The 24867-nt window shown below is 37.5% G+C and overlaps 1 protein-coding gene across 1 annotated transcript in view; it reads left to right on the forward strand.

The window, feature by feature from the left end:
* Positions 1-2665: 2665 nt before the first annotated feature.
* Positions 2666-24867, forward strand: part of LOC129226339 (glucose dehydrogenase [FAD, quinone]-like) — a 49847-nt gene continuing 27645 nt past the window's right edge. Inside the window, exons 1-7 of the mRNA XM_054860941.1 lie at positions 2666-2669; positions 8373-8483; positions 8794-8996; positions 9780-9972; positions 12696-12853; positions 16636-16809; positions 24137-24290. Of these exons, the coding sequence (XP_054716916.1) occupies positions 2666-2669; positions 8373-8483; positions 8794-8996; positions 9780-9972; positions 12696-12853; positions 16636-16809; positions 24137-24290 (997 nt within the window). The remainder of the gene's footprint in view (positions 2670-8372; positions 8484-8793; positions 8997-9779; positions 9973-12695; positions 12854-16635; positions 16810-24136; positions 24291-24867) is intronic.

The following is a 24867-nucleotide window of genomic DNA, read 5'->3' on the forward strand; positions in this document are numbered from 1 at the left end:
GTATTGGATTCGTGCAAATTTTCGAATTTCGAATTTTGACGGATTCGAACGTTTTGAGGTGTGCTGACTCCATTTCGACCATTTTTGGAAAATGTCTGTCTGTCTGTGTGTGTGTGTGTGTATGTATGTATGTGTGTGTGTGTGTATGTATGTATGTGTGTGTGTGTGTATGTATGTGTGTCACGTCTGTGTGTGACCAGTTTTTTGTGGCCGCTCTACAACAAAAACTACCGCATGAAATCGAACGAAATTTAGTACACATATGTGCCCCTATGTGAACTTGTGCCCATTAGTTTTTGGCGCGAATTCCTCCAAGGGGGGTGGAGCAATGGGACGTTTTTCGAGTTACGCGTGCTTGCTATTCCTCAGGAAGTTACTGGCGGAATCAAACAAAATTTGGTCCATATGTTGGTATTAACAGGAACAGGTGCTGATTCAATTTTGGTGTCAATAACTCAAACGGGGGTTGAGCTATAGAACGTTTTTTGTCGTCAATTGTGACTGCTGTATCTCAAGAAATAATGAACGGAATGAAAGAAAAATTTATCGGCAAGTAGCCCTTAGTGGGTATAAGAACTGATTTTATTTTTGTGTCAACAGCTAAAAAGGGGGGTAGCGCAATCACCCGTTCTTTTTTTCCATTTTGAGTGCCCTATCTCAAGAAGTAATGCTACGTTCTGGTTGAAATTTGGAATATATGTGAATCCATATGTAAACAGGTTTTGGTTCTATTTTGACGCCGATCGCTCCAAGAGGTGTTGATTTTTTTTTTTTTTTTTTGCGAATAAAAATATTTTTATTAATGCAACAATAATAAAGATAAATCGTAATAGATTGTCGTCTGCGTATTTCTCGTGATTTTAATTGTATGGAAATGATAGGAAATATTATCTCAATGATTTAAAATTTTTAACTGTTGCCATCTTATGTTTGTTAACAAATAAAATATTTGTAATTCATTCAAGCAAGGCGTTTAAAATAACTTTCAATTTTCGCTCTTTGCTTTGCTTTTGCAATAATTCAAACATTGGGTCAAGTTTTTGCATGTGTAATTTTGTTTTTGTTGGGAATATTGCTTCCTCGTCAAGCATGGGGAGGGATCAGAAAAAAAAAAAGAAAAGAAAAATATAGAAGAAAGTTTCGTGATGGCCACAACATACTAGTTATTTTTGGCAAGAAATTTAAGTGGAAAATTTTCACTTTTTTTTCATGGGGCAAAGTGAAAAATAAAATTTTTTCCAATGAAATATTTCCTGTTCGATTATAAAACATATTTTTGATCAAAAAAAAAACAGTAAATAAAAGGTTGAATAAATAAATGAAAATATAATGAAAAATAAACGGATAATTGAATTAATAAATCAATTAACATATGAAGAAAAATGAATGAACGAGTAAAGTAATGAATGAATTAGAAAATAAGTGAATGAATGAATAAATAGGTGAATACAAATGAAGGAATGTAAATAAATTAATTAATAAATGAAAACGTAAGTGCTTTATATTAAACTAGTGGCACCCGCACGGCTTTGCCCGTAGTAGAAAATTAAAAGGTGTTTTGGTTCGCCTGTATATTTACAATTAATGTATGATGAATTTCTCGCCAATTGGCTTGCCCATGTTACGGTCCACGTTATGATAACTTGGTAATTTACTCGTCCATCTTGTGATAATTTTGCTCTGGAAAATGTTCTTAAAATTGGAATAGAAAAAGAACAAAAACGAATTTTCGAAAAATCGCTTCGAGGTGGACATCCCCATGCTACAAACTAATTCTGTGCCAAATTTCATAAAAATCGGCCGAACAGTCTAGGCGCTATGCGCGTCACAGAGATCCTGACAGACAGACAGAGATCCGGACAGAGAGAGAGAGATCCAGACACAGAGACTTTCAGTTTTATTATTAGTTAAGATAAAGATAATTGAGTAAGAAAATGAAACAAACTATTTCACTTTGCCCCGTATGTACTTGACTAATTGCACAATTTATTTAAAATACAAATAAGCTTAATATTATACAAATAAGCTTAATATTAACTAAATTAATCCTGCATTGAATATTAGGAGGTCTCAATTAATACTTAAAATGTTAATAAAAAGAACTTTAAAATTTTTTGCTACAAAAATAATTTTGAACTTACAACAAAATATTACAATATGAGTAGCAATTTTTTTAAATTGCCTGTGTTATTAAATACTTTAATCTTCGACGGTATTTTTTTCCTGACTGTAATAGACTACATATGAGGCAGTGAGAGGCAAAGGGATATAAGTGGACATTTTCAAGTTTTTGAGTAAAACGCACTTAAAGATAGCTTCCTAGGTAGGCCTTTAACTGAATTTTTTTCTAAATCATGCTGTACAGCAGCACCTACCAGGGCTACTAGTACCATCTCTAGCCCAAAGACAGAGGAGAGGTTCCCCTACCATGTGTATTGGTTATCTCCGAATTTTTAATTTTGCCACTTACATCCCTTTGCTTCTCACTGCCTCATATGGTACTATATAGTTAAAATAATACCTGATATGTGGAGCTAAAAGCAGAGTAAATATTTAATAATTTCACTTTGTCCCATGTTCCCCTACATCACAAACTCGTTTATCCGGATTAACTGGGACCAAAGGCAATCTGGATGGCAAATCCAGATAGTTCGAATAGAGTAATATGGGTAATAAGCAACGCTGATTCTTTAAGAAGTCCCTTACCGTACATTAAGACAATTACAAAAAAAAAAAAAAAAAAAAAAAAAACATTTAAAAACAAAACTACATAGAGATGTTTACAAGATAATTTTTCCCAACATTTCTCAACAAACAACAATGGTTCGCCGTCTTCTCTTTCAAACGCGTGTGGGGTTTGAATGAAGCACGGTCAAGCAAATGCTCTATCTTTTACAGATCAAAATAAAAAACAACGTTTAATATGCTTATACTGACGTTCTTGGTATCATATTTTAAAATTATTTCTATGAACATAATATTTTTAATGACTACTAAATTTGATCTGGATAGTCCCGAGATCCGGATAAATGAGGACCGGATAAACGAGGATCTGCTGTAATTATGAAGTAGATTTACGACTGTTCGGGATTTTTTTTTTCGGTGCATTATTAATTTAGAGTGAAGCAACGTTTCCCAAACTTTGGATTGCATCCGATTGGTATGTTATAAAGTTGCTCAGACATGATGTATTTCTTTATTATTACTAATAATAAAGCAGAAAGTCTCTATGTCCGGAGGATGTCTGGATGTCTGGAGGATGTCTGTAGGATGTCTGTGACGCGCATAGCGCCTAAACCGTTCGGCCGATTTTCATGAAATTTGGCACAAAGTTGGTATGTAGCATGGGGGTGTGCACCTCGAAGCGATTTTTTGAAAATTCGATGTGGTTCTTTTTTTATTCCAATTTTAAGAAAAAAACTATCATAAATTACGAAACTATCATAATGTGGAACCGTAACATGGGCACAAGCCAATTGGCGAGATACGAAATTATCATAACGTGGAACTGTAACGTCGGTACAAGCCAATTGGCGAGAAAATTCACCATACATTATTTGTAAATATACAGGCGAACCAAAAGACCTTCAATTTTTCTACGGGCGAAGCCGTGCGGGTGCCACTAGTCTTTACTAATAATAAAGCAGAAAGTCTCTCTGTCCGGAGGATGTCTGGATGTCTGTAGGATGTCTGTGACGCGCATAGCGCCTAAACCGTTCGGCCGATTTTCATGAAATTTGGCACAAAGTTAGTATGTAGCATGGGGGTGTGCACCTCGAAGCGATTTTTCGAAAATTCGATTCTGTTCTTTTTCTATTCCAATTTTAAGCCCATTTTTCACAGAAATTTAATAAAATGGGAAAGAATTTGTTCTGAAAATTATCTTTCTTTTCTTTACTTCTTTAACTTTCTTTTCTTTTCTTCTTCTTTACTAATAATAAAGCTGAAAGTCTCTCTGTCCGGAGGATGTCTGGATGTCTGTAGGATGTCTGTGACGAGCATAGCGCCTAAACCGTTCGGCCGATTTTCATGAAATTTGGCACAAAGTTAGTATGTAGCATGGGGGTGTGCACCTCGAAGCGATTTTTCGAAAATTCGATTTTGTTCTTTTTCTATTCCAATTTTAAGCCCATTTTTCACAGAAATTTAATAAAATGGGAAAGAATTTGTTCTGAAAATTATCTTTCTTTTCTTTACTTCTTTAACTTTCTTCTTTTCTTTTCTTCTTCTTTACTAATAATAAAGCTGAAAGTCTCTCTGTCCGGAGGATGTCTGGATGTCTGTAGGATGTCTGTGACGAGCATAGCGCCTAAACCGTTCGGCCGATTTTCATGAAATTTGGCACAAAGTTAGTATGTAGCATGGGGGTGTGCACCTCGAAGCGATTTTTCGAAAATTCGATTTTGTTCTTTTTCTATTCCAATTTTAAGCCCATTTTTCACAGAAATTTAATAAAATGGGAAAGAATTTGTTCTGAAAATTATCTTTCTTTTCTTTACTTCTTTAACTTTCTTCTTTTCTTTTCTTCTTCTTTACTAATAATAAAGCTGAAAGTCTCTCTGTCCGGAGGATGTCTGGATGTCTGTAGGATGTCGGTAGGATGTCTGTAGGATGTCTGTGACGAGCATAGCGCCTAAACCGATCGGCCGATTTTCATGAAATTTGGCACAAAGTTAGTATGTAGCATGGGGGTGTGCACCTCGAAGCGATTTTTCGAAAATTCGATTTTGTTCTTTTTCTATTCCAATTTTAAGCCCATTTTTCACAGAAATTTAATAAAATGGGAAAGAATTTGTTCTGAAAATTATCTTTATTTTCTTTACTTCTGTAACTTTCTTCTTTTCTTTTCTTCTTCTTTACTAATAATAAAGCTGAAAGTCTCTCTGTCCGGAGGATGTCTGGATGTCTGTAGGATGTCTGTGACGAGCATAGCGCCTAAACCGTTTGGCCGATTTTTATGAAATTTGGCCCAAAGTTAGTATGTAGCATGGGGGTGTGCACCTCGAAGCAATTTTTCGAAAATTCGATTTTGTTCTTTTTCTATTCCAATTTTAAGCCCATTTTTCACAGAAATTTAATAAAATGGGAAAGAATTTGTTCTGAAAATTATCTTTCTTTTCTTTACTTCTTTAACTTTCTTCTTTTCTTTTCTTCTTCTTTACTAATAATAAAGCTGAAAGTCTCTCTGTCCGGAGGATGTCTGGATGTCTGGATGTCTGTAGGATGTCTGTGAAGAGGATAGCGCCTAAACCGTTCGGCCGATTTTCATGAAATTTGGCACAAAATTAGTATGTAGCATGGGGGTGTGCACCTCGAAGCGATTTTTCGAAAATTCGATGTGGTTCTTTTTTGTTCCAATTTTAAGAAAAAAACTATCATAAGTTACAAAATTATCATAACGTGGAACCGTAACATGGGCACAAGTCAATTGGCGAGATACGAAATTATCATAACGTGGAACTGTAACGTCGGTACAAGCCAATTGGCGAGAAAATTCACCATACATTATTTGTAAATATACAGGCAAACCAAAAGACCTTTAATTTTTCTATTACGGGCGAAGCCGTACGGGTGTTACTAGTAAGAAATAAATAAATACCTTTGTGCGAAAATGTAACTGGCAATCAACAACGTTTTGACGCACAAAATTAGCCGATTACTGCATACACGTGTTTCCAGCTGTCAGGGAACACGAAACACGTGTATGTAGTAATCTGCTAATTTTGTGCTTCAAAACGTGGTTGATTACCAGTTATATGACGTACTAGTGGCACCCGCACGGCTTTGCCCGTAGTAGAAAATTAAAAGGTCTTTTGGTTCGCCTGTATATTTCCAAATAATGAATGATGACTTTCTCAACAATTGACTTGCCCATGTTACGGTTCCACGTTATGATAACTTGGTAATTTATTTGTCCATATTATGATAATTTGCTTGGGAAAATGTTCTTAAATTGGAAAAGAAAAAGAACAAAATCGAATTTTCGAAAAATCTTTTCACGGTGCACACCCCTATGCTACAAACTAATTCTTTGCCAAATTTCATAAAAATCGGCCGAACGGTCTAGACCAGCGGTTCCCAACCTTTTTACTTGTGCGGCCCACCAGTTTTGCAGAAAACACCATTGAGGCCCACTAACTACTATATATTATACTTGCACAGCCAAAATTTACTTTCTGGGGGGAGGAGTATCTGCTCTTCTGCTCATGTAACTGTCCTTAAGTGTAAAAGTCATCAAAGTTAAAGCTGCATTGGATTTTCTGTTTCTCCTCTACTAGGGATTTGATATCTGGATTAAAATGGATAGGTTTAGTCTCAAACACTCGCAACATTCGATGCATTTCTGCACAATCTTTTTTATTTATTTATTTATTTATTTTTTTTCAAATATAATGAAAAGCCACATTCTAATAGGTAGGTTGTCGAAAAGCCCCTGAAGTGTCTTAATTCACTGGTTAGTCATGCCAGTTCAACAAAGGAGGAACATTTTTAACTTGAATCTTGAAGCTCATGCTAGTTTTTTTCACCAACTATCTTTAAAGAGTTTCTGATTCATTAGATTTCATCCTCCAATAATAAGAAAAAATTCTTAAGAAATATTTTAAAATCTTAACTTTTAAAGTTCTTTATTGGCTAAAAGCAAGGGAAAACTTTTGAGTGACGGTACATCTAATAAGTGAATTTTCGCAAAAAAACGGAAATCCACTAATTTTGGGAGACCCCAAGATTTATCTTGATGTTTCAGATTCTTGACCAGTGTCCACGGCCCAGTAACACTCTGTTCGCGGCCTACTTGTGGGCCGCGGCCCATGGGTTGGGAACCGCTGGTCTAGACGCTATGCGTGTCACAGAGATCCGGATAGAAATCCAGACAGAGAGACTTTCAGCTTTATTATTAGTAAAGATTTAGTTTCACCGTTTGAGGAATGTAAAAGCAAAATTATCAATGAATCACAAAACTTGCATTGAAACGTTTTTTAATTATTTTGAGAAGTAAATTTGTACCTTCATAAAAAGTGAATTCACTTTTTTTTTTCGTATGCGGCAATGTGAAAAACAAAATATTCTTCTAATGAAATAATTTCTATTTCATTTTAGAAAAAAAGATTTGTAATCAAATGAATGAGTAAATAAATGAGCGAATGAATAAATAATGAGACACTGAAAGAATAAATAAAAAAAGTGATGAATCGATGCATGAAAAAAAACTGAGTGAATAAGTAAGAAAGTAAGTGTATGAATGAATAAAATAGTGAATAATTAAATGAAGGAATGAAAATGAATTAATTCACTTACAAACTATTAATGTTTCACGTACTTTTAATTTATTATTAATTATAAGTTATTAATTTATGATCTATTTAATTAATCAATAAGTAAACGAAATTAACTATTTCAGTTTGCCCCATTCTCTCAGCCCAACGTGTACCTGACAAATAGTATGAAACATTTAAAATGGAAACCTGCCCAGTATTACCTAAATAAGTATTGCAATGGACATCTGTTGATCTTAACTAACACTTGGATTTATTAATTACAAAAAATGTGTCATTTTATTAACCCATTTTTTTAAATAACCAACAAAATATTAAAATATTTGTGTCAAATTTTGAAAATGACCGATAGTATTATTTGCATTGATATTTAGAAATATTTATTTTTTAACTGGAATCAACTACATGTTTGAGAACGTAGATAGTATTGCTGGATAGGTGGCACTACAAACTGAAAATATTTCAACATTTCACTTTGTCCCGTTATTTAACTTTACCCCACATTCCCCTAACCACACACTTTTATGTTGTCAGTAACGTATAACGTATGCAAATATTCATGTAAGGAAAAAAAATGTTCAAAGTTCTGGCTTTTTTTGATTTTGATATTAATTTGTGGTAACATATGGTTTTCTGTATATATATATATATATATATATATATATATATTGTTGAGTTTAAAAACATGCGTCCTTAAATTTAGTATTATTGACGTTTAGAGATTTTTTTTTTTTTTAGTTTATCACAATTTACAATTGTATAAATGAAATTTCATTTCGTTAATTCAATTTTAAAATGTCTATCAGTGCAATTTCTCCTCTTTTTTAAATTTTTAACTTTGATCTTTTTAGTGCAAGCATATAATTTGAAAAATGGATGCCCAGGCTATGAGGCTTAAAACCTTCACTCATCGCATTTTAGTGGGAAAGAGAGAGGGAGAGAGAGGGGGGAATGAAAAAAAAATTGAATTCGTTTCTGAAAATTAAAATTTTTACTCCGTTAAGCTTTTGCTCCGTATTCGCAGCTCTAGAGCTATGTTACGACATCTTGTGCTGATCCAAGAAATTAGCACGAATTAAATTTTTTTTTCCATTTTAGACGGTCTGTTCATAATCCTCACTGCTTTTGCTATCAACTGTCTTTTACAATGGTCATGGTCCTGCCAAGGGATTATTGATACACCAAACACGGAGTATGATTTCATAATAGGTATGTATTTTTACAAAAATCTCAAACCATTTCACTTTTTTTAAAAAAATGAAACTGACCGACTGTCTGGAATAGTTATAACAGAGCTGGAGGCAGTAAACATCTCATGTAAGCTGGTATGCTGACTAAGTGTAGCTACCAGTTCAAAGGTAGACTCAGCTTAAAGTTTAGCTTCCTCCAGATTCGTTAAAGCTATTCCGATCTGATGGCTACAAATAAGTGAAATCACAGTGTTTCCGGAGGCTATGACCGGCATTTTGGTATTTGAATTAGATTGATTTTTCAAGCATTGTCTCATCTTCTTTTACAGTGGGAGGAGGGTCGGCTGGCTGTGTTTTGGCTCGGAGATTGTGGGAAAACACCAATTATACAATCCTCGTGATAGAAACGGGCACTACAGCACCATGGATAAGTGCTGTTCCACTTCTCGCACCAGCACTGCAAGGTTACACAGCAGATTGGGCATACAAAACAACAAATCAAAAACACTCACAGTTCGGATTGAACGATCGTGTAAGTGATTTTCTTCAATATCAATTGTTACATAAGAACTAAAAAAGGCATTCTCGCATGCATCAGTAATGAACTTATATTCTGGGCCGCATGTTAACAACCTTTACTTGGCTAGAGACCATGTAAAAATTTGGGGACTGCTGATTGTGGCTACCCTATAAAGACATCATCAATCTCCTTTATAGCTTGTTTTGCATGCTCTAATTATTGTTTCATTTCGAAAAAGGTCTTCAGTACATTATGCTAGGGGGAATGGGAGGAGAGGCTGATAAATAAAAATATTCAAACATGGATTCAGAATTTCCAAGAAATAAAATTTGTTCACATGCATTAGAAGGGGGAAAAAATGGCCGACTCGATTGCTTCGGCTGGAACAATTAGGAGTCCTAAAACTATTACAGGGTCCCTAACTGAGTAAAGGTTGCTTATATGTTTCTGGGTTTGGGAGCCTTTCCTAAGAGTATGAATGCATTCAAATAAGTCTGGTCATAAATTTTCGATAAGACCTTCACTGTTCCTGGTTAACTTTTTACCTGATGTGTCTCTCAACTACAGTCCGTTATATTCAAGTGCATATGTCGATTTTTCATTCATTCTTATATGTATTTTTCATAAATGAGAGAATTAAATGACATATTTTGTTTTTCATAAAGAAGAAAGAAATTCGACGACCTGTGTTTTTTTTCTCTGGTCGCCCGATATTTGTGCACGCTATTAATGCACATTTTTGTTTTGTTCTTATTATATGTATGATGAAAACTTACGGTTGTACTTTTTTTACAGAAATCAGCATGGCCCCGAGGCAAAGTACTTGGAGGAAGTAGCGTCCTCAACTACATGATTCACACATGGGGAACAAAATCGGACTTCGATGACCTCTGGTCCAGAGTGGGACCCGACTGGAATTTCGATTCTGTTCTTCCGTACTTCAAGAAAGCGGAGAGCTTCCATCGAACCTCCGGAGCCTCTGTGTCTGGTTAGACATCGTCGAGTATCATCGTATGTTGTAATCAATGGTGGTGTGCACTTTCATCTTTCTCTTCCTCTTTTTCTTCATCCTTCTCATTGTTGTGTGTCTCGTCAAGTCCTCAAGCAGTTTCTTAAACCCCCGAACCCCCGCGTTTTTTTTTTTTTTTTTTGCTGGAAAAAACATTCTAGAACAAGGTATTTCAGAAAAGATTCCCCGATTTAGAATGACAAAACAGTAAAACGGCCAGAGACAAGTCTGAAGTTTGTTATTCGCCAGTTTTCAGGGATAGCTCCGAGATTGAAAGAGAGTTGCAGCTGCGTCACAAATTTTGTTTGAATAAAGTACACACACACACACACACACACATATATATATACACCAGAAGCGTCATCCTCCTAAGAGCAATAACGCACCCCCCCTCCCAAATTACAACTATCGCAAGAATCCTCCCCCACTCCGAAAAAGTGAAAAATAACCCATTGAACAATTACCCCTTAAATTTCATGGCGCAATCTCTGCCATTCTTTTTTAACTCCCCCTTTGTGCTCACCCCTGTGCTCACCAACGAAGCAGACACTGAATTCGAACTTTACCTTTCGGTTTCAACATGGGTAAAGCCGTAAATGGTGGCCCAACCAGAAACCATGTTACTGTACCAAGTCCAGACCTTACTGTCCAATATACCACCTGTTTCTTTAAACTACTTTTCTATTGTGTCATTTTTAACTGGGGAAGTCCTTAAAAAAAAAAACTGTACAACGTTTGTGCAACAGACTATTGAGAATCTTTAAATTGTTGTGCTTTTGCTAGTTCGAAGTTCATTTTCCCACATTTTAAAACGAAGAAACAAATATAAAAGCCCAAATGAAAAATAAAAATCACGTAAATTTGATGTCTGACCATTCCAAATCTAATGGATTAGCCAGAACACCTACGACGAGCCTGAAGGATCAGAAAAAAAAAATCATGTATAGCGTGGCCTCACACACTGTGATATCTGCACTTTTTAAGACTCCTGTAACCCAAGCGAACTCTATATGCATTTGTTCCTCTATATAGTAAACAGTACGGTTTCTGGAGTATTGAAAGTATTGCTTCAATCGTAGATTTTCTTTTTACTTATTATAATCGAAAACTCCATCAAAAAGCCCCACCATACCTTCTGATAGCTTCCAACTGAACAAGTAAAACAGTCAGGAAAAACCAATAAATGCTATTGCTAGACGATGTTACTGAACGTGTGCACTACCATCATTAAAGAGCTTCAAAAGCACGTGACCTTCGTGCTTTACCCCAGTTATCGTTACGGTTTATTAGTAAAACCTTTTGCAGCTAAACAAGACACTATAAGAATACGAAATATGTTATCATAAAACAACGTAGTAGGCTATGAACGTTCTGTAGGATAAAATAGCATAGCATGCTGTTCTGGCGTATTATAAGACTCCTGACAGTTTATACGAGCACAAGCTACAAAGCAGTTGCAACAGATGCAAATGTCTCAGTAACAGGCTTTCTGCTTACCTTATTGACTCTACGCAGTTTAAGTGACACTCCCTAGATGCTCTTTGGCTGTTTATTAAATTCAATCCCCTTAAATTTATAATTACTCTTTACAAATGTAGGTTATTTCGAGACTTTTTTTATAGCATGCATCTTGTTTGTTCTTATTCAGGAAAACGAGGTCGTGTTGGTCCATTTTCAGTTGTGGAATTCGAAATATCTAAGGAAACGCTAATCGATGTTGAAGTTTCCGGCATATTGTCCTAACTAATTTTACCCAAACTCCTGAATTGTAGAATAAGTAGCGATACGTCCGCCATTTTGGGGCTAAATGTCGCTTTCGTTCTATGTCTGCTGTAATGAAGTAGCGTGTTTGCTTCTTGATTGTGGTTTCTTATTAACTCCATGCATATCTACAATCAAGAAGCACCACAATCAAGAAACAAGAAAGCGTCATTTAGCCCCAAAATGGCGGACGCGTCGCTACTTAAGCTACGATCTAGGGAATTAGTTTTATCGAGTTCCTACTCTGATCATAACTTTTTCTGATACTTGACACATAAACTGTCCTTAAAAACACTCCTTAAAAACTATTAATAATTTTCTCCCCGATCTTCTTCGATTATTCTTTTTCTTCTCCCGGTTATTTTAAGACTTATTTTTCTTGTATGCATTTTATTTTTCCCTTCTTAGAAAAACGATGTCGTGTTGGGTCTATTCTCGGTTGTAGAATTCGAAATATCAAAGAAAATGCGAAGATATATTAAAGTTTCTGGCATATTGTGCGACCTAATCTTACCTTAAGTCCTGAATCATAGAATAAGTAGCGACACGTCCGCCATCTTGGGGCTAAATGCAGCTTTCGTTCTATGTCTGCTGTAATGAAGTAGCGTGTTTGCTTCTTGATTGTAGTTTCTTATTAACTCCATGCATATCTACAATCAAGAAGCACCACAATCAAGAAACAACATTGTAGCAGACATAAGAAGAAAGCGTCATTTAGCCCCAAAATGGCGGACGCGTCGCTACTCAAGCTACGATCTAGGGCTTTAATCTTACCGAGAGCTGCTCTGACCATAACTTTTTCTGATACTTGACACATAAACTGTCCTTAAAAACACTCTCTTAATAATTTTCTCCCTCTGATCCTCTTTGATTATTCTTTTTTTTCTTCCGATTATTAAGGACTTAGTTTTCTTGCATGCGTTTTATTTCTTCCTTTTTAGAGAAACGAGGTAGTGATGGTCCAATGCCAGTTTTGGAGTTCGACGTTTCAGAATCTGAGCTAGCAAAGGCTTTCCTTGAAAATGCTAAGTCTATGGGAATCAACGTTGGAGAGTTGAATGGAGAACTAGAACACGGAGCTATGCCCACACAAAGTAAAGTATTAGTCTTCCATCTCTGTATTTAGATAATTTGTCGCATGAAATGCAGCATCACTGTCATTTTGTACTGTCCAAACCAATCATAAGATTTTTTTTCAGGCCCATCATTTCGAATTTTACCTAAGGGGGTCAAAGGGTATATACTCAATGCAAGCTATATCGAAAATCAACAAAAACAACTCCCACTTACTTATATGTAAATAAATTAATTTCTCAAAAATCAGGAGGAGGACAATTACCCCCTTCTGATCCCCCTAAATGACGGTCCTGGATTTCGTGTAGCATCTTGTTTTTCTACAAAAGTAAAATTTTACACTTCTTACACGATAGAAGATATCTAAGGCTAGTGCACAATGTATCTACTAGAACATACGAACAGCCTGATTATGATACCCAGAGACTGCATTTTCTTCCTTGTTGTGGATTCATCAGTCTGGAAAATTAAATAACCGAGCTGGAGGCAGATAAACTCTCATTAAGGCCGAGATTACCTTCAAACTCTCTCCTTCAATGCAATCTTTAGATGGTATAAACGGGCTATTGGTATACACTTGTAGCTCTGTCTTAGCCCTGGCTTAGGAGCGGTAACTTTCAGCTTATTACCTTAAGCGTTTAGCTTTATTTTACCAGTTGAGCCGCATCATCCTTGAGGACTCTCGCTAGTATTCTAAATTAATTTCAGCTACTAGTTTGGATTTAATCTCAGCTTCAGTGAGAGGGCTTGTGCCTCGAACTCGAATACTGATCGTTCCAGACTGATGTGTTCATAACGATGATCAAACTACAGTTTGCGGATGCCGTAATTGAACTGTAGGTACTCAACGTGGACAAGCCCACGTTAGCCTTCGTGGTCACTTCCTCCAAGGGGAATTATTAAGTGCGCTGTCCTAACGAAACAATTCACACCATTTACGACTCTAAGTGCAGTGGATTCAGGTATAAGACTTGGTCCGGTGACCCCCGTTTCCTGCTTAATTTACCACCCCTAAGCACTGACTAGACACAGATCTAGTCAAATATCTGTAGGAGGTGGGTATTTAGCGTTACTCAGATAGCACCACAAGGAGGACCTAACCATTGCGGCCCACGATGCTGTAGACATGTACTTGTATTTCTGCCTTAGCTCTGGATTTAGGGGACAATTTTTAGATTGTCACAGTAGGTCTAGCTGTAGAAAGCATCTACCACATCAGAAGTAGACTTACGTAAGTGGTAGGAGTACAGTTGACTACGGATTGTATGGAATTGGCAAACGTCCAGTTAAGACGAGTCTATCAAAACGAGGGGAATAGTAAAAATTTGTTGAGCGTCTTCCGCTTATTTGAATGTTCTCTGGGACTAACATATATCTGCAAAAAGCTGACATCCCTGAAAAGTAACAGATGCGTCCATTTCCACTTGTAAACCGGAAGTTTTCATTTCCATCTAATTGGTGGTCAAACTGTAGTTTGCTTTTGTGAAGAAATAATTAATGAAAAATATAACGCAATAAACGCACAATATTGCACGCACTCGTTCCGAGGTGGCAAGGAAACCTTTTTTAAAGCAAAAAGGAAATACATAATTTTTTTTTTAATTAAACGTTACGGGCTTTTCCATTCTGAAGCTCGCAACTTTTGCATTCAATAAGGGGCTCCTGAATCACCTCAAAACGTGTTTTAACAGTCTTATTACTATATCTGAGTTTATTTTTCTTGTCCAATTTACCCTACACTTAAAACTAGTTTAGGTTTAAGTTTAAACCTTTCAACTGTAACTATTGAACTAAAAGTGCAGACCGGAGCTATTTAGTCCACGTTTTCTTCTATGATTTAAAAAGAAAATAAAAATTAACATTAAAAAAAAAATTAAATTAAAACTATCAGCGTACCTTCAGAATAAAGTTTTCATAGCAAAATTTTAAATCTAGTCATTTGGGTCAACTTTTTAAGGACCCTCTTAAGAAGCTTTATGTCCCTACCTTTGTAACTTTAAGTTTTAATTTTAATTGATTTAAGTTGTAATTGATTAAAATACATATGCGTACATTTTGTTACTGGAATGCTTGTTGAAAAAGTACTGAGCATCTAATGTATTGTCAATACAGAACCAAATAAGTTCTCTGTGAATACGTTTTTATTGATGAGAGAGTATTTCTGTTCAATAGTTGTACTCCTAAGCAAAATGAGTTCTTAACATAAATAAAGCAAAAACTGTCGTCTTCGTAAATTTGGTTTTATCATACACTGTTTCCACACAAAGGTAAATGATTACTTTTTACGTTAAAAAATATCCAACTGTTGAGCAGCAATGTTAAACGAAATATATGGTGTCACTGATATGTTGAGCCTTGACAATTTGAGACCGTGACAATATTTACCTCTTTTCGGGAATCAGAGAAGGGTAATTGATGCTGAGTTGAGTTGAGTTTCTTTCGTAGTATAGTTCTGCAAAACTATTTCAACTCAAATCTGCATCAATATCACTCCCTTTTTCACTGAACTCCCCAAAAAGAGGTAAACATTGTCAAGGTCATAGCTCAACTTATCAGAGCCACAAAATCATGGGGACTTTCTTGTAGCCGCGATTGGCTGCTGAGCTTCTGACGTTATCTCTCTGCTCTCGGCCCGTACATTGAAGCCTTGTATATGTTTTTTTTATGCAGTTGTGTCACGTATCTGTTCTATGTCTGTATCTTGTGTTATAAATTTTACGTTTTCAGAAACCACTGCCTGAGCAACTTTATTTGGATTACTAACACCAACATATATATATATATATATATATATATATATATATATATATATATATATATATATATATATATATATATATATATATGTTTTGTTTACAAATATTTGAACTCAGAAAGTTTGAGAACTTATGAAATGACGCTCATCTGTCTCAAACAACGTGTCGTCTTTTTTAGGCAACATTTGGAATGGTTGGAGAGTTTCTGCTTTCGATGCATACATAAGGTCAATAAAGAACGTTTCAAGAATTGATCTTCTTGCCAACACATTAGCAATACAGGTAATTATGCATTTCAACTCATGCAGCGCTTAAGCATTTATTTTTATGGTAATATTTCATTACCACTTGCTATGCTTAGGCTGAAAGCACATGATACATATACAGTGGTGGTAAAAAAAAAAAAAATGCATCACCCGCGCCGCAAAGGAGAGGAATATCGTCCCGACTGCATTCAACACACAGGCAAGCATCCCGTATCCCAGGTGATTTGGGGATGCATTTCTGATCAAGGAGTTGGTGGGCTTCACTTTGGGCAAGGAACAGTAAACGCTCAGGTGTATATTGACATTTTGGAGGAGAAATTGCTTCCTGCTATCCGAGATCACTTTACTATAGTTTCAAACGTCATTTTCCAGGATGATTCTGCTCCGTGCCATCGGGCAAAACTGTTAAGTAACAATTTAGAAACCTTTATCCTGCCATTAGACTTAAATTGACATGGGGTTAAGTAGTTTTTTTTTCTCTAAACTCACACGCAGGTTCAGAAATGGAAAAATGAGCATGGGGTCAGCAGTTTGCCTTGGCCCGGAAACAGCCCCGATCTACGTAAACAATTATCGGATTCCTGCTGTTCAATGTTTATTTCATAAGTTTTGCAGAATTTCACATACATTCATCGTTAATCAGTCGACCAAAACTTCTCACATAATCACATTGTTGTGAAAATGCTAGGGTGATGCAATTTTTTTTTTTACCAGCACTGTATATATACTCGTATGTATTAGAACCACTCACGTTTGATACCTTAAAGAAATGTTCTGTTTCACAGATTATTTTTGAGAAAAAGAAGGCGGCTAAAGTGGCGGCAGTAAATCTTTTCTCTGGAAAAACTCATGTGATACGAGCGAGAAGAGAAATCATACTAAGCGGAGGTGTGATAGAAACACCGAAACTGTTGTTGTTATCGGGCATTGGCCCGGAAAAGCATCTACAGGATTTTAACGTAAGTAATATTTTTAACCCCCCGACACACAAAGGAAGGGGGTTATAAGTTTGACGTGTCTGTGTGTCTGTCTTTGGCAATCTAGCGCCTAAACGGATGTACCGATTTTTGAAAAAAAAAAAAAAAAAAAACTGTTCGAAAGGAGAGTTGATCTAGAGTGTTCTTAGCTAGGCTGCATTTTTGGCTGACATTAATTAACAAAGATATTAATTAAAAATCTCTAAAAGGGTTTTCGCGATTTTTGCTGTGAAAACATAGTTAAATTTTTTTAAAAAATTTAATACGAATATAAAGACAATTTTTTTCCGTGTCTGATAGAATGTGCTTGGAACTTTCATGTTTCATAGAATTCGAATTATAACTTTTTTTAAAGCAGATTTTAATAAAGGTTAAGCTTTTATTCACGCGATTGATAACCGAAATCATTGTGGGCCGACAAAGAAATAAAACGCAATGATTTAAAATTTTTATCTGTTGCCAGTTTCTATTTAATAGCAAAAAAAAAAAAAAAAAAAAAAAAAAAAAAAAAAAAAATTCTTGACGTTGACTTTTAATAGTATAAGGCTTTTAAAAGTATTTTCAATTTTCCCTCTTGATTCTACAGTTGCGACTCAGTCGGTTTTTTTTTTTTAATTTTTTAATTTTATCGTTGTTGAGTCCATAAGTTGGATGAATTTATTCGTAGAGTGAAATGTCTACCATGAATAGGATTAAAAAAGGATTTTCAACACATAATGGTTTGGAAACCATTTCACACCAAATTAGAGACTCCAAACTGAAAATGACATATATTTTTATAAAATGCGAAGTAGTTTTTGTAAAACGTTGAATGTGAAGAACGAGATGTATTGCACCCATAGATGTAGTATTGACTAGATGTACAGCGAGAAACCGGTTCCATGAGCAACGAGATCATTTAGTTTAGACGGGCACATGTCCGAAAAGTGCATGTAAAGGCTACACAGAAACTAATCGTAGCATATATATATATATATATATATATATATATATATATATATATATATATATATATATTGTAACGGATTCGGTGCGACTTCCACTTTCTTGAAATGAAGACACAGATCTTGATAAAAACACAGGAAATTTATTTACACTATGTACAGGAAAGATCTTCAACAACTGCTAAATTATTCATCAGCAATTAAGCAATTATCACACAACACCGTAAACTCAACGTTTACACACGTATTTACTTCCAAATACGAAAACAACACAGCGAAATGCCTCGCTATAAACAGAGCAAAAATCTTCCAGTTCGAAATATCAATCGAAACTCTCCGTTTATCCATCGCTAACGGCTTTTATAAACATCCAAGAATTTTCCACAACATTCTTTCTGCTTCGAGAAATGCGTAGACCGTTATCAAATTTTATCAATGAAAATAAAAAGAATAGGGAGTTGTATACTTTAGCCATATGTTAAGGGGTTGTATATCCATTACGGGAAATTATTTACAGGTTACGTTCCTGCAATAATTACTATTTACAGGATTTGTAACATTGCCCCCTTCCTAAGGACTGCACGTCCCGGGCAGTACAATCCCCAGAAAGGGTGCCAAACTTCTATCACAAGTTTACCAATATACACATTAATTAATAACTAACAGATACAGAAAACACAATAATAACAAGAAATATTACTAAACATTAAAAGCAAAAATTATCTACAACTTTTATGTTATCAACCATGGTTGTTTACGTAATACTCATGAACTATGGCCATAGTATGGAGCTAACCGATCATAATGTACAATCCTAGGTTTTGCATTAGGTGATTTTTGGATCCTCACTACAACGTCAAATTAGTCGGTTAAGGACTTTGTAGGGTCCATCCCAATGCGACTGCAATTTGGGTGAAAGACCTTTCCGTCGGATGGGATTCCATAACCAAACCTTGTCTCCTTCGTTGAATTCATGTCCAGTAGACCTTGTGTCGTATCTGGTCTTCATCTTCTCCGCCGCGATGTTGATTCGCTCTCGTGCGAAGTTATGAACGTCTTCCAACCGGGCCTGGAGATCCTGGATGTACTCCTCAGGCGATGAAGGCGCATCCGGAGGACGACCGAAGACGAGATCACAAGGTAGCCGAAGCTCTCGTCCGAAGAGCATCTGAGATGGGGCAAATCCGGTAGTCTCGTGGACAGCACTGCGGTAGGCCAGCAGGAACAAAGGTAGCTTCTTGTCCCAATCCTGTTGATTTCTGGATACCATAAGTGAGAGATTATTCAGGATTGTGCGGTTAAATCTCTCCACCATGCCGTCCGATTGTGGGTGTAGTGGTGTTGTCCTAGTTTTCTCAATTCCGAGAATTTGACATAGGCCCTTAAACAAAGCAGAGATGAAATTCCTCCCTTGATCGGAATGAATCTGTAAAGGTGTTCCGTATCTCGAGATCCAATGCTGGACTAGAGTCTCTGCTACGGTGGTAGCTTCTTGATCTGGAATGGGATATGCTTCCGGCCATTTGGTGAAGTAGTCGATGGAAACAAGAATGTATTTGTTCCCATCAGCAGTTCTTGGTAGAGGACCCAGGATGTCGATCCCAATTCGTTCGAAAGGAGCTCCAACGTTGTACAGATGTAGCTTCCCTCTGCTTCTCTTCTTCGGTCCTTTACGAGCAGCACAGGCGTCACAAGAATGGCACCACTTCTCCACGTCATCCTTCGCCTTGCTCCAGAAGAAGCGCTCCCGAACTTTATTGAGAGTTTTCAAGACACCAAAATGTCCTCCAGTCGCACTACTATGTATTTCTTTCAGAACATCTGAAATCCTTGATCGGGGAAGTAGTAACTGCCACCTAGATGTTTTGCCGTCGTCAGATTCCCATTTTCGGTGTAGCACGCCGTTCCGTAAATGGAGCGAGTTCCATAAAGCCCAGTATCTTTTTGTTGCAGGACTGAAGATGGAAACGTCCTGCCAGCTAGGTCGCCGACTGTCACTTTCCATGAATTCCAAAATTGGTTTTATGTCGGGGTCTTCAAGTTGATCTTTTCGAACTTGGTCGTCACTCCATGGATCAGGTTCTGATGATGTTGAAGTCACTGTCACCTGATAGGCAGTAGGGCTAGTCGTTCCATACTGTTTCTCGATTCGGGAACAATAGTGGCAGTTCTCAGGACAGGGTCTCCTTGATAAAGCGTCAGCATTACCGTGAGATAACCCTTTTCGATGCTTGATCTCCATGTCATATTCCTGGAGCCGCTGTATCCATCTGGCTTTCTGACCTTCCGGATTTTTGAAGTTCAAAAGCCAACTTAATGAGGCATGATCTGTCCGAAGCAGAAATTTTCGGCCGTAGAGGTAATGATGGAAGTGTTCTACAGCTTTCACTATGGCTAGTAACTCCTTTCTGGTGACGCAGTAATTTTGCTCCGACTTTGATAAGCATTTGCTCCAGTAAGCGATGACATATTCATTTCCGTCAATTTCTTGGGATAAAACAGCTCCGATGCCCTCGTTGCTCGCATCAGTGTCCAGGATGAAGGATTTTTCAGGCTGAGGATAGGCGAGGATAGGCGTTGATGTTAAAGCCTCCTTCAGTCGTAAAAATGCATCTTCGCATTCTTTGGACCATTCGAACTTTTGCTTGCTCTCCGTCAGCTTATGCAAAGGTCGTGCAATGTTGGAAAAACCCTTTACAAACTTCCTGTAGTACGTGCAGAGCCCCAGGAAACTTCGCAGTTGATCTATGTTTTCGGGACGACTCCAACTCTTGACAGCAGATACCTTTTCTGGATCGGTTTGTACACCCTCAGAAGAGATGATGTGACCAAGGTAGTTCACTTCCCGGCGGAACAAATTACATTTGGACGGGCTTAACTTCAGATTGGCTTCCCTAAGCTTTTGCAGCACCTTCCTAAGATTTGCCAGATGTTCTTCGAAGCTGCGTCCCACGATGATGATATCGTCTAAGTAGACCAGACAGGATTCGTAAGAAAGTCCTCTTAACACTGTCTCCATAAGACGCTCGAACGTAGCTGGTGCATTGCAGAGGCCGAAGGGCATCACTTTAAACTGCCATAAGCCTTGCCCAGTTGTAAACGCTGTCTTCTCTCGGTCATCAGGGTGTATCTCAACCTGCCAGTAGCCGCTCTTCAAGTCCAGGGTCGAAAACCACTTGTGTCCGGAAAGAGTGTCCAAGGTGTCGTCTATCCGTGGAAGAGGGTAACTGTCTTTCTTGGTGATTTCATTCAGCCGTCGGTAATCGACACAAAATCTGGTGGAGCCATCTTTCTTTCGGACCAAGACGATGGGAGAGGCCCAAGGACTGGACGAGGGTTCGATGACATCATTCTCCTGCATCTCTTTCAGGAGGGTCTCGACCTCTTCCTTCTTGGCAAACGGTAGTCGTCTTGGATGCTGTTTAATAGGGGGGTGTTCTCCAGTATAGATCCTATGCTGCGTTAAATCCGTCCGGCCCACATCCTCCGATGTAGATGAAAACAGATGCTTGAAGTCGTCCACCAATTGTTCCGCAGCAGTTCTTTGATCATTCGATAACGGCGCACTCCCAATTAACTTCGATGTCAAGGACTCAGAAGACACAGTCTCAGGGGAATTGATTCTTCTAATGACGCAGTTTACTGGAGTACAAGTTGCCAACACATCACCTTTTCTGATATTCCTGGGCCTTTCACTCACGTTGGCGACTCTCACAGGAATTACATCCATAGAAAGGTCCACAAGCGTAGATGCTACCAGCACTCCTTTTAGGTTATTGTTTAGGTTGGGGTATTCAATGAGTCCAAATCGAAAATTACTGCTTTCTTCAATGGAGCCAGGTATTAATGATTCTGACCTTGAGGGAATCGATAAATCTGTTTGGGCTATTATTTGATGAGCGGATTTTACATCACTTTCTGCGGGGAAAACGGCTATGTCTTCTCTCATCGAGTGCAGCTCATTAGTCTTGAAGTCGAGGTTGAAGTCATACTTCTTTAAAAAGTCCAATCCGAGAATGAAGGGGTCCGTGATAGCAGCAACGAATGCCGTATGATGGTAAGTGGCATTTCCAAACACAATTTCTAAGTTTACTTTACCTTCAATCTCGATCTTGTCACCTGTCACAGTTTGGAGGGTAACGCAGGGCGGCGTCCAAAGAATGTTGAGTCCAAATTGACGAGCCACATCTGTTCTAATGATTGTAACATTGGCTCCAGTGTCAATAATCAGTTCGCAGGGAAACCCGTTTACGTATGCGTAAACAAACAGTCCATTACTGCCGCCACTCGTGGATGAAATCTGGAAAACTTTAAGATGGGGCTCATTCCAATTTGGCGACCTCCGCCCCGCGAGATTGCCATGGTTTAGTTTTCCTGGACCTGCGAGGGACAGGTGCTCTTCCCTCTGGTTTCTTGGCGAGCTTCACAGTTTATTCGTAAGTGACCCTCACCGCCACATTTCCAGCACTTAAGTGATTGTCCATTTTGGTATTTGGGAGCCGAAGTCCTTTTGAGGATTCCTGCAATTTCTTTTATTTGCTTTTCCAGTTCAGCAAATCGTGACGAAACCGGATCAGGCTCATCAGTTTTCACGCCGCGGATTGAATGGCGATCCTTGCGGGTTGCTTGCTGGGCGGCCTCCAACTTCATCGCATACACAACAGCAGAACTCAGGTCTTTGACATCCGCCATCCGTAGAGCTTTCTGGATTTCCGGATCTTGAACCCCGTCGATGTAGTAGTTGAGTGCCAGGTTGTCTCGAACATCCGCAGGACAGTCGCAAAAAGCAAGATGAGACAGTCTCTCGACGTCCGCCGCTAGCTCTTGCAGGGTTTCCCCGGTTTTCTGGAAACGGGACTTCAACTGGAGTCGGCTGAAGTCTTTCTGGCACTTCTCACCGAAGCGAAGCTCCAACGCAGATGTGAGGGCGGCGAAATCCAGGCGCTGGCTGTCCGGAAGGGTCTGAAGAATGTCCGCTGCGTCACCTCTCAGGGATGCTGCAAGATGGCAGGCCTTGGTAGCAGAGTCCCATCCGTTCGCTTCCGCCACTATCATGAATTGAGTTTTGTAAACCTGCCACGAAGTTTTCCCATCAAATGTGGCAAGTTTAATGGACGGTCGAGCAACCGATGTGGGAGCGCCAAACTGTACAGAGCTGTTTCCCGCGATCGCCAATCTCCTTTCCATGTTTTTAATTTTCTCATCCACATGATTTTCAACTGTTGCGATACGGTTTTCTACTGTTTCAAATTTTTCATCAAAAGCATCAACTCGATGCTCTATCTCATTAAATTTGTTTTCCATCACAGTCTTTACCGAAGTAAGGTCGTTTTTAATTTCCTCTTGGTTAGAAGCTAAATCATTTTTCAGTACCATTAAATCACTTTTCAATTGTTCTTGATTAGCCGCAATGTCATTTTTTAATTGTTCTTGATTTGCAGTAAAACTTGCAGTTAAATCACTTTTTAATTGTTCTTGATTAGCCGCCATATCATTTTTTAATTGTTCTTGATTTGCAGTAAAACTTGCAGTCAAATCACTTTTTAATTGTTCTTGATTAGCCGCCATATCATTTTTTAATTGTTCTTGATTAGCCGCCAAACTTTCAGCCAAGTCGCTTTTCGCAGCATTAATTGCTTCCAGGAGTTGTTTCAATTGGTCATCCATTGCGCGAGTAATTACCATAAAAACAAAGTCTATAAATTCAAACAGTCTTTAAGAAGAAATGTCCAAAGTCACACTTACTCCAAGAAAGTCCAGAAGACGCCCCACGTTGGGCGCCAAATTGTAACGGATTCGGTGCGACTTCCACTTTCTTGAAATGAAGACACAGTTCTTGATAAAAACACAGGAAATTTATTTACACTATGTACAGGAAAGATCTTCAACAACTGCTAAATTATTCATCAGCAATTAAGCAATTATCACACAACACCGTAAACTCAACGTTTACACACGTATTTACTTCCAAATACGAAAACAACACAGCGAAATGCCTCGCTATAAACAGAGCAAAAATCTTCCCCCCCCCCAGTTCGAAATATCAATCGAAACTCTCCGTTTATCCATCGCTAACGGCTTTTATAAACATCCAAGAATTTTCTACAACATTCTTTCTGCTTCGAGAAATGCGTAGACCGTTATCAAATTTTATCAATGAAAATAAAAAGAATAGGGAGTTGTATACTTTAGCCATATGTTAAGGGGTTGTATATCCATTACGGGAAATTATTTACAGGTTACGTTCCTGCAATAATTACTATTTACAGGATTTGTAACAATATATATATATATATATATATATATATATATATATATATAAATCGTGCATCCAATGTTGATTGGCAATTCTTTTATGTTTACAGATTAATGTTGAAGCCAATTTGCCAGGAGTGGGCTCCAATTTACGAGATGAGCTTAATGTTCCTTTATACTTCCATATTCAGGAGCCAATTAGCATTACGACTCGAAAAATAAGGTCTCCCATCGACATATGGAAATATTTCTCCCAAGGAAAAGGTATTCTCGTTTCAGTCTTGTTTAAAATATTTTTACTGCGTTAAATTTAAGCGCATCATTCTCATCTGAACCTTGGACCTTTTATCCCAAATGTTTGTATTTAAAAAATAATGACCTGTACGGTGGCGGGTGTGACGGTCACGCATAAATCATTATTGTTTAAATACAAGAAAAATACTTAGAAAGTTGATACTTAATATTACAATCACACTAACATTTTATTCTTATACTAGAAAATCACACGTCAAGATATGACGGGTGAAAATTGCTTCTACATTTGAACGAAGCAGTTGCCTCTTTGGTGATATTTTGATAGTTGCAATTTTAACCCTAACTCCAGTGGATGAACCCTAAACTCCAGTAGATAGCGTTTATTGTTGACCACTTTTTTGTTTCTTCATTAACCAGTAAAACAGTTAAGTTACCGGATCCAGTTCAGTCTTCTCACAATAGAACCTTTCCTCGCATTTTAAACATTACCAAAACATATGATCAAAGTATCATGCCGTGGTGCGAGTTTCATTGTTGACGACGTCAGGAACGCTACTCGATCATTGCTATTATGTATTTGATAATA

The sequence above is a fragment of the Uloborus diversus genome, chromosome 7 (assembly GCF_026930045.1).
Source record: "Uloborus diversus isolate 005 chromosome 7, Udiv.v.3.1, whole genome shotgun sequence".
In the NCBI taxonomy this organism is placed as follows: Eukaryota; Metazoa; Arthropoda; class Arachnida; order Araneae; family Uloboridae; genus Uloborus; species Uloborus diversus.